Genomic DNA, 18,391 nt, shown 5'->3' with positions numbered 1-18,391 from the left:
ACCTGTGCCGGCGACGGAATTTATTTAAACTCTCATTTACTATATTAGCTTACGTTTGATATATACATTATTTATTTTACTTTTAAATAGACCTTTGAAGTATCGCGGTAGCTATTAACAAAATAAACACTTTTAAAAAGCTTATTAACGTGATCAAAGACCAGGATAAACATTTTCTGTACATATAATGTTATATATGTTTACACGTCAAACATGCAATGCCTGAAGACAAAGGTTGGTGGTATCTTGGTTTAAGTATGATATATAAACATCTAACTCTTCAGTCGCCACGTGACTGGTCTGGAAGGTAATGACAACACAAAGTCCAAAATAGAAGTGTATATTGATCAGGCCTCTCTTCGATTTATACCAGTTTTTAAACGGTTTTATTTAGTTCGACCCGTACGTTAATTAAATATATATAATAATAATTCATTTGTTTATTTATTTAGGTCAAAATTAGAAATTGAAATTTAAGCACCTTCCCGTTGTCAGATTGATTTGAAATGGTGTACACACATTTAATTTAGATGACAATACAATATAATAAAATCATTAATATTATAAATCTAAGATGGCCGCCGATACAAAATGGCGGATTACATATTTATCCTTAACCCCCTCAATATGATATCAAATGAAAGGGCTACACTAGTAAAACACGATGATTATGTGAAAATTTAAAATTCAAGATGGACGCCGTTCCAATATGGCGGACTAGGTACATATTTTTCCACAACCACCACAATATATATGGGTATCAAAAAACCGTTTATCTTAAAAGTTTTTTTAAATGTATTTATCAAAACTATAAAAACCATATTCGTCCAATATAAACCGTCTGCCGTCTGGCAGGGGATTCCCCTGTCTGATGCGCCGCTAGCAAAAAAGAAAACGAGAAAGAAAGAAGAAAGAAAAATAGTTTCAGTGATATTTCATCCTCCAACTATAAAGGTACACATAATAGAAGAATTATTGATACGGCAACTTATAATTCACATTTAACTTATACAATGCTGGTGTATTTAAATAAATAATTAATCTATTTTCCATATCATATCATCTGTATTATCAAGAGCATAGGCAAAGAATATTTATAATGTAATATGTATGATTACATAAATTATAAGGGTACAGGGATTTAAAAAAAGGGTTTTCCATCGTTTGATTATAGCCCTATTAAGGCTATAAATTTAATCCCTCTTTCTCTTCATTTCAACATCTAATATTACATAAGAGAAAAATCACTTTTTATAATATTCAAACTCGCTCTCAATTGGACACTACAGTCTAACATAAACTTAGTATATGCATACATGATAGTTACGGCTGCTCAAAGAATCTTTTCTATCTTTATTTCAGTTTGAAATTGTTCTATTACATTTTATAATTAATAAATTGTAATAATATAGCTACATTAAAAGCCGCCATATGTGAAAGTTCCCGCGGACGTCGTCACAACGCTCAACCGTTTGTTCGTCTCGCTCACTCGCACGGCGTGCACTATACGCGCTCTTGCTTGCGCCTTGGCAGGTAGCCAAGACGCAGCACGTGCGCCGGCGTCCGTTGCAGTTCTCGGGGAGTCGGATTTGAACTAGGGAACTATGCGCAACCGCTCGTAGGCGCATTATTCATTTTTCGGGCACAAATTATGTTAATTATTCAATAAACGTTTTTCCACATCACAAAATGCATTTTATTGGGTCTAATTTTAATCCTGCACTAGGTCTTCTTTGACTAGTGTACGACACTAATGATACCGCAGCCACCGTATTCCCCAGATCTGGCCCCCTGTGACTTTTTCTTGTTCCCGAAACTAAAGAGGCCCATAAAAGGACGACGCCACGCCACGATTGACGAGATAAAGACGGCATCGAAGGAGGAGCTGAACAAGATACAAAAAAATGATTTTTTGAAGTGCTTCGAACATTGGAGAAAACGTTGGCACAAGTGTACAATATTCCAGGGGGATTACTTTGAAGGATACAAAATAGATATTCACGAATAAATTTTGAAAATACACAAAATTCGCGATACTTTTTGAACACACCTCGTATGTTGCCGCTGATGATAAGGACGTGTTACTTTACGGTGGGCCTTATAAAGGCACAAGGAGGAATGAAGAGAGCTATGCTCGGATTTTTATAATTCTCGGACCACTATCCTATAAAACCGGTCCATGGCTGAAATGATAATGACGTCACATGGAGAAGAATAAAACCTTTCCGTCATGCAGACACTGTTAAATATAACTTAGCAAGGTGATACAGAGCAAAAGGGAAAGACAGCTGAATTGTGGCATGAAAGAATAGACCGAAAGACAATGTGAAGTATGAAAGAAGAGAAAGTAAATAATAAAAAAGTCCCACAAAAGATAGGGGGCACGAGAGGCCCCCAATAGCGGGGGCCATAAAAAAAATATAACTAAGCACATTTTTATTAAAACAAATAATGAGACTTTAAGTCATTTAACAATTAAGATTACTATTTATAATCTCGATTACCTACTGATCAATAATACAATGTGTTACATGTGTTACATCTGTTGTTACATGTTCAACGATTGACCGGTAATGAACAATTTGATGCTTCAGTAATTGCATCAACGGGTCGATGACCCCAATGATTAGTTGTTTCCTTATCAAGGTCATTGTAACTTACATGTTCTATACAAGAGTATGATCTGTTATACAACCTGTATGATATTAGAAAAAATATATTGTATTGTGTTTAAGTAAAGTCAAATAGACCAATGGATAACCACTGGAGCCTTGAAGTTCTGAAGCAGAGACCAAGGATGAGCAAGCGTAATGTAGATCGTCCACCCATATAAGCTAGCCCAAAATAAGCTAGGTGACGGTCGCATTCAGCGGGCAATTCTACAAGTGAGATCTAAGTCTAGCAGCATGGTGGTGAAGGAAATAATGGCAATGGTGCTGAATTCAATTCTAGTTCCTTTCTAGTAAATGATACTAATTATTTAGTCATTGTTACGGAAGGCTAGCGTTGCGCTAAGCGGGCACATTGGAACCCGCACTCCCACAGCCGTACCTAAAGAGCCTACGTCGATCGGACATACGCAGAACCCTACCCCGTGTCTCGAGAGATTCGCCGAAATGACCAGATGGCGATCTTCCTCACCAGCGCGCAGGCCCGAGTAAATTAAATTAAGGACCTGTTTACTGTCTCCACGCGAACTCTCTCTCGGATAGGGTATCTCGTATCATGGTAAAACATAGTATGTTGTATTCTTCTTCGTTTCAGCCGATGGACACCCACTGCAAGGCATATGCCTACTCCAAAAATTACCACGATGATCGGTCTTCCGCTGCCCACATCCAGCTATATCTCGCGACCTTAAATATGTCGTCGATACCTAATGGTGAGCCTTTCCACGCCGCGTCTACCTGATCGTGGTTGCCATTCGAGAACCTTTAAGCCCCAACGACCAACGGTTGCACGGGCGAAGTAACCCGCCCTCTGCCATTTCAGACGAGAAATTCTTCGAGCTAAGTCGTGAATTTAATCTCGCAGCTTGTATTACTTAGTTTAATTTAATTTAGTATACTTTATCGTACACGCAAGAAAATAAATAAATAGTTTCATAACAGGAAAGAAAACAGTATAATGGGCGGTCTTATCACACGAGGCGATTTCTTACAGACAATCATAGTATGACAATCATACATACATATACAAATATATGTATATCTGTAATAAATACGGTATTATACATAATTATGAATACACTAGTAAATAAAAACATCAAACTCACTTAGATCGCACTTGTTTGAAGAATAATAAAGGAACAGAGCAAGAAAGATGAATTACAGTATATATAATCATAGGTCCAGTAAATATTTCTTAATAATTTTTAAAAAAATTAGTTTTAGTTTGTGTTTAAATTGATGTGTTATATATATATTAGTTATAGATGTTTGCTTTATCGTCCTGCAAATATCTTTTGAGATCTATCCTCACGTGTCATGCCACCAGTGAAAGCGCCTTGTGGAATACAGCAGGAGGCGCAATAATCATGTCACGATATAAAAGACTAAATAATTAAAAAAAAAAAGTTCTCGTTTAGCAACCATAAGCCGGTAGACGTGGCTTGGGTAAGATCTCCATTATGTGGACCGAGAGTCAAGGTCGCGACCGGACGCAGAATGCAGGCAGATCAAGACCGGACATCGTGACGACTTTTGATGAGAGACTTATGCCTTGAAGAGAACGTTTATCAGCTGAGATGATGATGATGTATTAATAACTAAAATCAAGTCTTTAAGATACTTACGCTTCAGATATGAGGGCACGGAACTTGCAGAAGACCACACCGAAGCTGTAGGGGTACTGGTGCCAATACACCCACAGATCGTTCGGGAGACCTGCCAAGAGATAAAACACTTTAACAAATTTATACACTGTCGAACTAGGTACAACGGCTGTGCTTGAACGCAGCTTCAAGTTCAAGGCTGTAGGATCAATATAACATCGCGACGTCATCGTCAGCGACGCACCAAAAAGGGGAATTTCATAGAAATATAATTCTTTATTTACATCGATATTATAGCAGCAGCATGACGTCATCGTCAGCAACGCACCAAAAAGGGGAATTTCATAGAAATGTAATTCTTTATTTACATCGATATTATAGGAGCAGCATGACGTTATCGTCAGCGACGCACCAAAAAGGGGAATTTCATAGAAATGTAATTCTCTATTTACATCGATATAATTTAGGAGCAGCATGACGTCATCGTCAGCGGTGCACCAAAAAGGGGAATTTCATAGATATGTAATTCTTTATTTACATCGATATTATAGGATCAGCATGACGTCATTGTCAGCGGCGCACCAAAAAGGGGAATTTCATAGATATTTAATTCTTTATTTACATCGATATTATAGGAGCAGCATGACGTCATCGTCAGCGACGCACCAAAAAGAGGAATTTCATAGGAATATAATTCTTTATTTACATCGATATTATAGGAGCAGCATGACGTCATCGTCAGCGACGCACCAAAAAGGGGAATTTCATAGAAATGTAATTCTTTATTTACTTCGATATTATAGGAGCAGCATGGCGTCATCGTCAGCGGCTCATCGAAAAGGGGAATCTCACTGAAATAAAATTGTTCATTTACATCGGCATAAATGCGGATGAAACTCGAATGAATAGACATGCTTCTACTTCGGACCTCGTGATGTCATTACCTCTAAGACCTACCGTCCCTGGGAAGAATTTCACAGGAGAACACAATACAGTGGTTGTAGATATCTACTACATTTATATATATGGTTATGTATCAGATAAATGTATAACTAATTTATCAGGCAAATAATGCTAAAGCTTAATGCTTCTTCACCTTCAAATCACCTGTATAAAGTGATCACTGTGAAAATGTTATATCGGGTCTTGCCATTACCCGATGTCAAACTATAGCCCAAGCGCACCGCTTCGGAGACAGCAGTGCAAGTAAGATAAAAAATTGAGTCGACAATTGACAAGAACCAACGAATATCTATTACATAAATATCCCACGAACTTGTAGTCGTGTTTGCAAACAGAAAATGTTTATATCGTCAAAACGCCGGAGAAATTAAGTTCAAGTACGCTCATATGCAGGATATTACTAACAGAATCGACTGACGAAATGATCTTGACCTTTTTCTCGGTTCGGTAACCACGGTAAAGAAAAAAATATTAAACCGTATGGTAATGTAAATATCTATTCTCTAGTTATAAGTACCTTAAAAATATAGAAACATAACATAACGCAAGCTATACTGATATAAAGTAGATAGATAGAGTCAATAATTGTTAAAAAGATTTATAAAAAATATCATTGTCATTTGACTTGTAACAGTGTTTAAGTTAACAAATGATTTACGCGTCTGACTGTACGCATTTGCAAAAAACTTCCACAACATATCTTAGGCCTTCCTTTTCTTATTTAAATCTAAAATTAATCGTTATATTAAATATTAAATTATATAATTAAATAATTATTAACTAATTCTTTATAATCATCACCCGCTAGGAACTTATAATTTTTTTTAAGATTAAAGCAGTCGACACAGGTACAGTTTGATTCGATTTTCCATGAAATTAAGTCCTTCTTGCGTTCTTCTCAAAATGTACCAAAGTAATTACTTTGAATGATCCCTATTAAAATAAAATATAGATTAGTTAATTAACGTTTCATTAAAATGTTTATGTGAATGTAAATCAGTACTTTTAACGACATTCCTTGTAAAAATATCGCAAATCTAAAGTAATTTTCAAAGCTAACATAAGAACTGACTGTGACGTCATTAATAATAACAATAAAAACTTTACGACGCATCTCTATTACGCTGCAACGCAATCAAAATGGCGGCCGCAATGAAATGGCCGCCGCGCCCACGCAAAGACAATAGAGCGCGATTAAATTGAATGTAGTTTATGGTCTGAACTCAATTACTCTAATTGTCAACAGGTTATCTACACAAAGAATTGAAAACACTAGTTTTAAATTGACTTGAATATATAAATATTGTTTTTCAAATATAAATGGTATCGCTTTTGCTTGCCAACGTGGGAGACGGATGTCGAACTTCGAGCAACGGCTGAAGTGCAACAGGACTATAAGTTATAGGTCGCGCGACTTTGGGAACCTTCTATGATATTATCTCGCAGGTTTATAAACAGCTGTGTAAGTTTGAGAAATACATGCATTCTGGAACATCCATTCGGTTTACTTCACACAGCAATCTTTTATTTTAATTATAATAGAAAATATCTCTATATCTAAGGTACTCTACTCCGAAAAGTCTAATGAATAAATGAATAATGAAATGAATGAATAAATTTTATTTGAGAATCTAGTGAGTCCATAAAATATAAGTAACGAAATTTACTTAAAAGTTATGTTAGTTATGGTTTAGTATGTAATACAATTTAACTAAAACAAACTAATTTTAACAAAGTCGCTAAACAAAAAACTTTCTTAAGATAACTTATTTAATAGCTGTGGCTATTTTGCGATTTACACTAATTTCAGAGTGAAAATCCAGCCCAACTTTATTGTTACCTACTAACAAAATAGTTTAAAATATTAAAGAATATTGGTATATATATACGAATATACAGAAAGGGCTGATAAAATCCTTTACAATTGTTACTTTAATTAAATTCCTCATATACATTTACATTCGTAAACAACACACAAAACACTTATACAACTCACATACTTCTATGTACACTATTTATAAATTTTTATTAGTAATTGTAAATTATGGTGACAGTAATATTTCAAGTAACACCGATGCCCATAACACAAGTTAATTGTTACTATGGGCACAGAGGGCTGTATTTTACTTTAATATTTTTTCCTATCTACGTCTATCCACTAAGCTAGTCTTTTGTAATTTTAAATGATTTGCTAATTAATGCCGCATATCTTTTGTATTTTTTATCCACGAACACATTTCTTTCTTTCTACATTTACGAGTAGTGACAATTTCATTCAATTTATTCATAGTGTTAGATATTATCTCTTTGTTTGGCACTAATCGGTGTAACATAACTCCGTAAGATGCCCCGTAGAGGGGTGAAACACGTGTTGAGTAATTTGGCGGTGGCGGTTGTGTGATTCGCATTGTTTGCCGCATACGCATTTATCAGCGGGCTGGCGGGCGGTGCACTTTGTTGCACGACTACCACTGCATGTGCGGAGGTGGCTTAATATTGGTCCTTTTTTTACCCCGTGTTTTTATGTCCGATAGAAGATATTTCATGCAACATATTTCAGAACGATCCCAAAAAAAGTTTTCAAAGATTTTGCGCCAGTAACTCGTCTTCCTGTAAATGAACTAAAGTGGATAATAATACGGTTTTAAGTTTGTTAAACCCGTAAATCAGAGGCTTAAACCGCAAAAGCACTTCTAACAGATACATTAACCAACCGACAAATTGCGGGCAACATATCAGTGCGTTGAAACGAATGGATTCAAATAATTCCTTCCACTGTTATAAACAATCGGAATTTGCCGCAGCGAGGCACGTGCAGCACGTACCGATCATCATTCAAACGCTCGCGTTTGTATGGAAAACTCTAATAAAACAAATCTTAGAGATAACAATCGTTTAAATGTATCAAAATAATTTTTAAATATAATTTTTTTAAATGGTCCCCGCTGTTGGGGACCTCCCGTTCCCCTATCTCGTGTGGGACAGGGACTTTTTATTTTCTAGTAATTTATTCATATTTTTTATTATTATCATTCTTCTCTTTCATGTATCATATTATAATATGTTATAATATGATACATGAAAGAGAAGAATGAAATATTATCTGTCGTACTGTTTCTTTCATTCTACAATTTTTCCAGTCTTTCTCTTTCATTCCATTAGCCATACATCCATCCTCAACCACTACATTCTAGGTTTCCTTACTATTTTATTTTGCAACATTACATTTATTGTTCAAATATTTAACACATATTTTCTTTATAATTATCATATTATATTACACTGTTTTTTTTTTAATATTTATCATGTGGCCGTAGTCGGAGCAACCGTTGGGGCCGAGAGGTTCTGAAGTGGCGACCACTAACCGGTAGACGTGGCGTGGGCAGGGCCCCCCACAAGGTGGACAACGACATAGTCATGGTCGCTGGAAGTCGCTGGATACGGGCAGCGCAAGACCGGTTATCATGGAGATCTTTGAGGGAGATGGAAGATATTTTTAGCCCACTGCAAGACATAGGCTTTTGAAATCTATGGGTTTTATACCACAATCGCCGTGTTTGTCGATCTGGTTTGGCATTAGTGTGTTATTATGATTCTCACAGGACGCTGCTGCCCATTGTATTCTCGGAATCGAACCCGCGGTGAATCACCAGCTTCAGCCCTCTACCGCTGGGGTATCACTACTTCTTAAATATAGCATTTTGCCAAATAGATGTGTTTTACCATTTTCTTTTGTGCTAGGAACTCCCAGAATATGTCATAATTTTATACATTTCTCTTTTATATTTCCAATACGTTTCTATGCTTAATATACCTCCGTTTAACTTACCGAATCTCAGGAAAAAAATCTACAGCAAAATCTTTTGATGAGTTAGCCCGGCACATTGTCCTAAACCTTAAGGCATTTAACGGTCTGTAGCGCTTGAAACTACTTTAAATAAAATAATGTACCAACTAATATATAGTCGGGTAAAAATTATAAATTGTACTGTTTATATGTATATATTTTAGCTAGCATTTACCCATAAGAGAAAATAGTTTAAGAAAAATGGTAAATAATTATAAAACGCCGTCGTGCCTTGCAGCTGGGAGAAGAAAGATTCGTATCAAATAGCGGCAACCCTCTCCCAACTGTCTGCGCTTAGTAAAAACGAAAAAAAATATTGTAAAAAAAAACCCTAGCGATACAAATTACAATTAATAAAAAAATATGATTCTATGGTTGCAAAACTGTCAACAAACAAAAGCCATTGAAGCAATTGATTTGTTTTTGGACGGAATCTAAAAAAGATTGTTAGTTAGGACTATAGAATGAAGAGAGAGACATGATGTCATTTACAAGGCAAAAGACTTAAAATGACGGTTTTCATTATTACAGCCGTAACAAGTTCACGGCTGTAATAATGAAAACCGTCATTTTAAGTCTTTTGCCTTGTAAATGGCCATGGACCTTCCCAGAGATTTACAATAGAACCGATTGGCAACGGTCTTCATCTAGCATTTTCAAAGATTCTTAACATGGTTGTACATCCTTGTGGACGGATGTCCAGTCCTGCGCTTGCCTATTCGCGTCCTCCTCTCCAAAACCTAAGAACCTCCAATTGGCTAAATATTCCGCGAACTGTGCCCAATGCTACTTCAACTTGCTTAACCTCTGAACTATGATGGTTAGTTCACTCCTCTACTAATGTAAGAAAAGGACCAATGTTTAGCCACTTCCGCACATGCAGTGGTAGTCGTGCAACAAAGTGCACCGAACACAGAGACAGAGACTCTGTGTTTGGCACTAATCGGTGTAGCATAGCTCCTGAAGGTGCCCCGTGGAGGGGTCAAACTTTTTTTTGGCGGTGGCAGTTGTGTGATTCGCATTGTTTGCCGCATACGCATTTATCAGCGGGCTAGCGGGCGGTGCACTTTGTTGCACGACTACGTATTTTTCTTACTTAGGATGGACTTCCGCAAGATAACGCCTGATTCCATTAAATCTCTACTAATGTCTTTATTCCTAATTCAAAATACCATAAACCACCATGAACAATAATTTTGTATTAACGATAAAGTCTATCTCCCTTTCATTTTGTCGTGCCACGCTAATCGCAGAGTTTTATTAAAATTTTAGTCATTGAAAAATTATCAACTTTTCTAATATTAAAAAACATTATACATTATACAATTATTTAATTGTAAAATGAAAAAAATTTAATTTTAAAATTAACTTCACGTACACAAATGATCGTAATTATAAATAAAAATAAAAGGAATAAAAAATACGGATTCATAAAAGATCACTGATAAATAACTTTAGTTCAACCATTATTTATCGGCTCGGTTATTTTTGCACAAAAACATATTATAAGAATACGTGAGATAATAGAAGTCAATTTGTGAAGCTCATTTGTTGATCAGATGTGTGATAAATGGGTTCAGTAGTAATTGTTCATTTCTCAGATTAATGGGCAACAAATAGACTGTCGTGGACCGAGCCCTTAGCGCTATTGCCGCTCGCAATTTGTCTTCCAATGATAAGGGAAATAAGAAAATCATTTGTTATTTGTCGAAAAGCTTTAAAGGTGTGAATATATACATTTGCTACCAATTAATATTATTTTGTACACACTATCCAAAAATCAATGGTTTCAGAAATATATATATGTATATATATATATATATATATATATATATATATATATAATAAACGTTTTCTAATTCAAATTATTATATAATATAATTATTTATTTATTACAACAAATCTTATATAATGTATATATATTATAACGGCGAACTTAATGCCGAACGCATTTAATATTCTATCAGTTAATATTCTGACAGAGATAAATTAATAAGGGTAAGTAAAATAAATAAATAACATAAAAGAGAAAGATAAGAATAATCTAAATGAGCAGGAAAATAACAAGGAAGATTTAAAAAAAACATTTTATAAATGTATTAATTATAGTATAAATACAATATAATACATATATTTTAATATCGACTTACACTATTTATATAAATTAAACAATAAGCTTCAAGTATCGCGATGATTCTGTCAGCTGGTCAAGCAACAACTTTCGAACCTTCACTTTGAATGCGCAACGACTCCTGATCATCCTGATATCGAGGGGGAGTGCGTTCTAGATAAGAATAGATTGTATTGCGAAGCTGTAAGTAAAGTCGGTACTAAGGGGGAAATTGAAGTAGACGATTGCTCCAGGAGCGAAGTGTCTTCAGGTACACTGGCTACGAACTGGAATTGAGATTTTAAGTAGGCAGGTGAAGTAGAAGAAAATAATAAAGAGAAAAGCGTAATTAGTGCACGCAAAGAACAGCGCTGTCGGATACACAGCCAGTTTAAGAGAGAACGGTAGGAAGATATATGAACGAATTTGCAAAATGAAAATGAATCTATTATTAATTACTTTTTCCTATCTCTTCATGCAGACTTTGTACGACCATAAATCAATACCTTGTCGCATTCTAAAAAAACATATGTAACATTTTCACAGTGATCATTTTTCAATAGTTGATTGGAAATACTACAATAATATAATTTTAATTGAACTAAACATTTAATTGTAGTAGATTTTTTATTTGAATTTGAAAATCGAATTTCCCCGGCCATTCTGTAATTTGTAAGCACCATCGCCTACAAGACAATCCTTTCTGGTACATTCAAAGGTCGCGTCGTCCTACGACCGAGACACAGGTTCGATTTTCAGGGCGACGCGACGAAATTAAGACAAGGTATATACAAAATCATTGGCCGCCATTCAAGAACCAAACGTCTTGCCAGAAACTAGACAGCCCGTATGTCGGAGGGGTTTTTTTATCTGTCTTGTACTACTGACCAAGTGGCATTTGCAGATTGCGCGAGTGCTAAGTGGCAGAGCACTAAAGGCGCTTAGAAGGTTCCCGGGGAAGCCCCAATTTAGGCCGCTATATACTACAACCTCCCGCCTACCCGCACGAGGGCATCTCGGCTTTGGCAGTCGCTCATTGATAATACTCGTATACCATTCTTACTCAAGAAACAAACAATTACAATGAAAGTATAAATCATATTGCTAAAATTTTAATTATCATCATCATAATTATTTCAGCTATAGGTCTGTTGTTGGATATAGGCTTTTTCCATAGATATCCAATAGGACCGGTAGGCGACCTGCATCCAGCGTGTTCCGACGACTTTAACAAGTATTTAATGGAATCAGGCGTTACCTTGCGGAAGTCCATCCTAAGTAAGAAAAGTACCAATATTTAGCTATTTCCGCACATGCAGTGGTAGTCGTGCAACAAAGTGCCCCGCCCGCACACCCTCTGATGAATGCTTATGCGGCAAAAAATGCGAATTACACAACTGCTACCGTTAATTCACTCAACACGTGTTTCACCCCTCCACGGGGCATCTTCAGGAGTTATGTTACACCGATTAGTGCCAAACACAGAGTGAACTCTCTCTTTGCCGTATACGCATTTATCAGCGGGCTGGTGGGCGGTGCACTTTGTTGCACAACTACCACTGCACGTGCGAAAGTGGCTAAATATTGGGACTTTAACAAGGTTCTATGCTGCAGGTTCTGTACTCCATAATCTTAATGCCCATCGACATCTGTTCTGCGCGCTATATGGCTTGCCAACTGCCGTTTCAATTTGCCAATCCGCTGGGCCGTATTAGTTACTTTCTTTTGTCTACGGATCATCAAATTTCTGACTTGTTGAGCGTTTGTGAACTAGCCGATGAGATCAGAAGTGACAGACCACATTTACGAGAAAGTTTAAAGCGTGCGATATAGAAAATTAGTTTTTGTAAATAATCTTAATTTAATTTGAAGAAATGAAGTTAATATATAAAGTGATTGCTTTTAAATATATTTCAATAATTTATTTTAGGTCAATAACTTTTAAGAGTACGTAGACTAGTGGAGCGGTATGTAAATCATATCAAGTAAATAAATGCAATAACTTGAGCTGTATAGCAATGTCCATCATGCGGCTGTAGCAATATCACGTCACACACGCGCGTGTATACACGGACGAGACTCAAGATGCGATCGCAAGATTCATCGATGTGATGAACACGGCAACCGCACAGATACTGGCGCACAACCTGAGGATAACAATATGGAGTAGGGACAAGGAAGTGGTCGCACAAAACGTAATTTAAAAAACTGCACATTGTTAGGGCGTCGTTAAAATAGATTAAGAGACTTAGTAAACACTAAATGTAAATATAAAAAAAAGGCGCGGACGCTAATGTCTGTGGAACAAAGATACTAATAATAAAAAAGAAATGCATGTAGCATAACATGGCATAAGCTCTCTTTTCCTTATATCTACTGAAATATTGTCTTTATGTCCAGGATAAAGACAGTATTGAGCAAGAAAAAACATCAGACGTAACAGAGCCGACACCCGGTGCCTCGCTCTTGGATAGAAATAAAAGTGATTCCCGTGCACGACGATGTACACTTTTATTATTATTATTGCTAATTGAAATAGTTTCGCCGCATAACGTGAGTAGTTGCCAACCAACCGTAAAATTAAACTACATTTTAACTTAAACATTGCAAAAAAGCTACATTTACGCTTAAATTTTAAAGAAAATTACGCATGAATATTGCAAAAAGATTTATTTATGCTTAAAAATTTTTAAAAAGTATTTTTACACTCAAACATTGCTAGAAAGCTTTATTTACACTTAAACATTGCAAAAAAGTTTGATTTGTAAATACAAATTTAAAATAAGGCTGTGTATACACTTAAACATTCCAAAAAAGCCTAATTTACCCTTAAACATTTCCAAATGCTTCATTTATACTCAAAAATAAAAATAAAACCTTGATTTATACTTAAAGATCGCAATAAAACTTTATTAAACTTAAAAAAGCTTCATTTATGCTTAATTACTTTTGTTATAAAAATAGTTTTCACAGCACAATCAAAAAGTATTTTTGCATGAGTTGAAAAGTGACAACATAAAAATGTCTTACAAAGAAAATACCTCAAAACTACGGAATAATGAAGAATTGTTAAAATTTATAACCAATATCTATCGTAGTCCGAAAATTTTTTTCAGGAAATTTCTTGTGGTAGTGGTACAAAATTGCGACTGTCTTGATAATTGTTCCTCGTTCAAAGTTGCCTTTTTAATTACCACGCAGTCGGTGATCGGGTTTTGCGCCGACTTTTGTTTCACTGAACGTTTGTACTCGTGTATATAAAGCCTATACAGCCCTACCGCCTACTTTTTTATCGATAGCTTAGTCAATTATGTTTCGATTCGATTAAAATTATGATAAACTGTACAAAACATTGCACTAAATAACTGCAAAACTGTTTAAGTGTATTGTGTATCAGTTTTAACAAGTACCAAGGTTAACTCAACTAGGGACCTTTGTGATAAAATTCGCTGAATGGGGTCGCTTGGGTTGGTCCTCGGTTTTTATTACAGCTTTAAATTAGTCTTTCGGTTGCGTGAACCTTTTGTCTGAATGCATATGTAATTTTAATATTGCCATTGAGACTGGCTTTGGTCGCCCGCTGCATGGCATATGCCAACGACTTGTCCCCGCCCACTGCCACTTCAGACAAACAATTATTCGAGCTACGTGCCTACCCACTAATCCCCCCCCCCCCCGGTGGTCGCCCTCTGCGCTAAACGGGGGACCGCGGTTTCACCCGGTCAGGGATCGCCACGCGGTCTTCTCTCGCGCCGTGCTATTTTTCGATAGCCCGTCCCGGAACCCACATAGGCCTTCTTCAAGGCTTCTATCGCAGTGTTGTATCATGGTATGCAAAGGACACTGCTGCCTATCCTCCGAAAACTCGTGAGTAGTGGCAATCCTACGTAATTAATGCACAGAGTGCGAATTATTTAAGATGTCATCTCTTTAATCGAATCCGCGACCTACGATCGCAACTCAAGCATCTACCGCTGAGCTACCACTGCCTGTAAGAAATAAAAATAAATAAGCGTATATGTAACTACTATATAAACATCACAAAAATTTACTGCGATGCGTGAGCGTAAAATTAAGGTATTGGTAGCGATACGCGAGGCCAAGTCGGACTCGCAAACGAGTGATTAGAATCAGATAACAACGCCCGTAGCGACATATTGTGTTAGACGAAAAAGCGCCACGGGTCATACAACATAACATTATTATTTAATATAAATTAGAAATCTCCTCGTCATTTACCGAGCGAAACGAAGCTCACCGGGTCAGCTATTTATTTAATATATAATACCATTGGTATTAAAACTTGATTCTGCGTATTTAATGGAATCAGGCGTTACTTCGCGGAAGTCCATCCTAAGTAAGAAAAGGATCAATATTTAGCCACTTCCGCACATGCAGTGGTAGTCGTGCAACAAAGTGCACCGCCCGCTAGCCCGCTGACAAATGCGCATGCGGCAAACAATGCGAATTACACAACCGCAACCGTCAAATCACTCAACACGTGTTTCACCCCTCCACGGGGCATCTTCAGGAGTTATGTTACACCGGTGCCCCCCCCCCCCCGTTTTCGTTGTTTTTCTTACTTGATTCTGCGTGCCTAATACTGATGTCAATACTTTTTGTAACCGAAATTTGTTTATATAGTGCTACCGAAATCGCTGTACCGTGCCAACGCGAGCTGGCAGAACAGAGCAACCGTTGCTTTCCCCCGTCTCGCCGCGCACACGCCTAAGGCGCGGTATAGTGGTTTCGGTAACACTATAGTTTAGAATTTTCGTTTGAACAGAAATGTTATTGTTTTTCTAAATTGTTTTTTAACAACTAACAGGTAGACAACTCATGACTACTTGGGGCTTAAGATTTTAAAGTCAAGACTACGAAGAAATAGTGCAACATAGTAGGGCATAAGAGGGTGGATAGGTCAATTCTAACCGGTTCTATTGGAAATTTCTGTGGTAAAATCACCTCAGTGGTGGTCTTCGGTATTTTCGGAGGGTCCGCCGGATCTCCTACGAAACTCGCAGCCGCCTACCAGTACTATGCCAAGACGCATTCCTGGAGAAAACTGTGCCTCCCCTGTCATCCACGCTGTACCGCAATAACTAGAGACCACTTGGCATTTCTGCCCTTCTCGGGTTCGCATTGAGTGGACTTTGAAAGTCCTCAACCTGAAACGCCCACGAATCCGATGCCTCTTACGACAGGTAATGGGGGAGAAGTAAGCGAACTTGACAACGCCGCCATATTTAATTTATATTGCACGTCTCGTATTGCGAAATGAACAATAAACACACCGAAGGGTTTTAATCATATAACGCTACAGAAATAAATAATTAAATTATATTAATAGTCTTTTTAAAAACGATTAACGTTTTATGTTATATTACACGACCGTAAGGTAAGGTAAATGAAATTGAATGTTAATAAAATATAATGCCTCTGTGAAACACTTTTAATTTCAGCTAGTGCACTCGAATACATTCGTATAGTTCAAAGGGCAATACGTAAAATGTTTCAACCATTTCAGTTGCTTCTGGTTTACATTTTTATTTGCTTTGCTGTGAAAAAAATGTTAAAATAGGACTAGGTCACATTTGCTTGTGTCCCCTCTTGATATCTCTACAGCCTATATATTTCGTCGCGCTATGAAAATACAATAAGTAATAATAGTACCTATATAAAGATAAAGAGTAAATTCGTTTATTCAACATTGGAACCACTTGTTATTTATTCATATTTTTAATTCATTTTACTTTTTGACTCTACTCTGCTTCACTAAGTGTTATATTTGTGGAGAAGAAGCAGAAAGAAACTACACAACAACACATCTAATAAAGTTAAATACAGATACACTTTATCAGATGTAGCATAAATAAAATCAAAATAATTAAGCAATATCACTGACAAAGATTCTTATCATTTAAATGTTCACTTATTGAATGAGCTTTTTTCGTCAATTTCATTCATTTCAATTTCAATCGTAGTAGTTCAATAACTTTTTGCGGAATTTGATTAAAAATCTGATGCCGCTTTTTGTGGTCGTAACTTTGGCACCTCCAATTTTTGGAATTAATTATAATTATCGTAAACGTCCCAATATTATCATAAATGTGGGAGTGAATCACGTAGGCGAATAATAGATGTTCTTAGATATATTTTTTTAACACTTTAATTTTTCACTTCTTACATAGTACAAACCAGCCCGTCGCCATCTTCCCCGAGAATGCTCTAATTCATTCCTACTCTTCATTCATTCATCAATCAATCGTTCACTTCCTTCACTCTTACGTTCCGTTCCCACATAAATATATTGTGAAGCCACTGTAGATTATTTACATATTTAAATCGATTTCTCAAGGAGATTCGCGGTCTAAGCCGTAAATAACACGGATAGCTCTTTTTTGTAAGACAAATATATTTTGAATATCAGCTTCTCTACCCCAAAACATTAATCACTAGGATACAATACTTTGTAAATAACTAAAGTATACTATCCTAGCAATATCAATATCGGAGTAGGGTTTTATCTTCCTAACGGCATAAACTGCACCACTAAGCCTGACTGCAAGATACTCAATGTGAGAACTCCATTGAAGTTTAGAATTGAAGTTCCGATAAAGTATATGTACATATTCGATGAATCAATTAGGATTCTATCTCCTTTCCCCACGCCACAATTTTAGAAACACTTTACTGAATTCATTCATATTTTTATAACTTACTTATACTTAAAGCTATGATTCGGTTTGGAAGATTTCGGTCCATCTGCGAGATGGATTTGGAAAAGCAATCGAAGCTGACAACATCGCCTGCCACAGTGCGGTAAGTAGACACAGAATTAAGCTCATAAAAAAGGTCGGGTAAAATCTCAATATATATATGGAAAAAAAAATATTTTTAATTTTCAATTTAAAAATAAGGGTTGATCGTAGAGGGGTGAAATTTAGGGTTGTATGTTTTTTTGTATGTTGTATCATAAAAAAATAAAAACCAAAAATTTCGACAAAAAATAAAAAAAATTTTAAGGGTGAACAACCCTTATCACTTAGGGGTATGAAAAATAGATAGTAGCCAGAGAGAGATTCTCAGACCTACTGAATACGCGTATAAAATTTGGTTAAAATCGGTCAAGCCGTTTCGGAGGAGTACGGTAACTAACATTGTGACATGGAAATTTTATATATTAGTTATATATATA

The 18,391-nt window shown here is 36.3% G+C and overlaps 1 protein-coding gene across 1 annotated transcript in view; it reads right to left on the bottom strand.

The window, feature by feature from the left end:
• The window catches only part of CapaR (Capability receptor), a 45,019-nt gene that overhangs the window by 10,507 nt on the left and 16,121 nt on the right, over positions 1 to 18,391 (bottom strand). The window contains exon 2 of the mRNA XM_068766792.1: positions 4,295 to 4,385. Within this exon, the coding sequence (XP_068622893.1) occupies positions 4,295 to 4,385 (91 nt within the window). The remainder of the gene's footprint in view (positions 1 to 4,294; positions 4,386 to 18,391) is intronic.

The sequence above is a fragment of the Battus philenor genome, unplaced genomic scaffold (genome assembly GCF_028537555.1).
Source record: "Battus philenor isolate CCGP_79_NKW_IND1 unplaced genomic scaffold, ilBatPhil1.0.hap1 SCAF_22, whole genome shotgun sequence".
Taxonomy (NCBI): domain Eukaryota; kingdom Metazoa; phylum Arthropoda; class Insecta; order Lepidoptera; family Papilionidae; genus Battus; species Battus philenor.
Note: the sequence above shows the minus strand (reverse complement) of the source record. Positions and strands in the feature narration are given on the sequence as shown.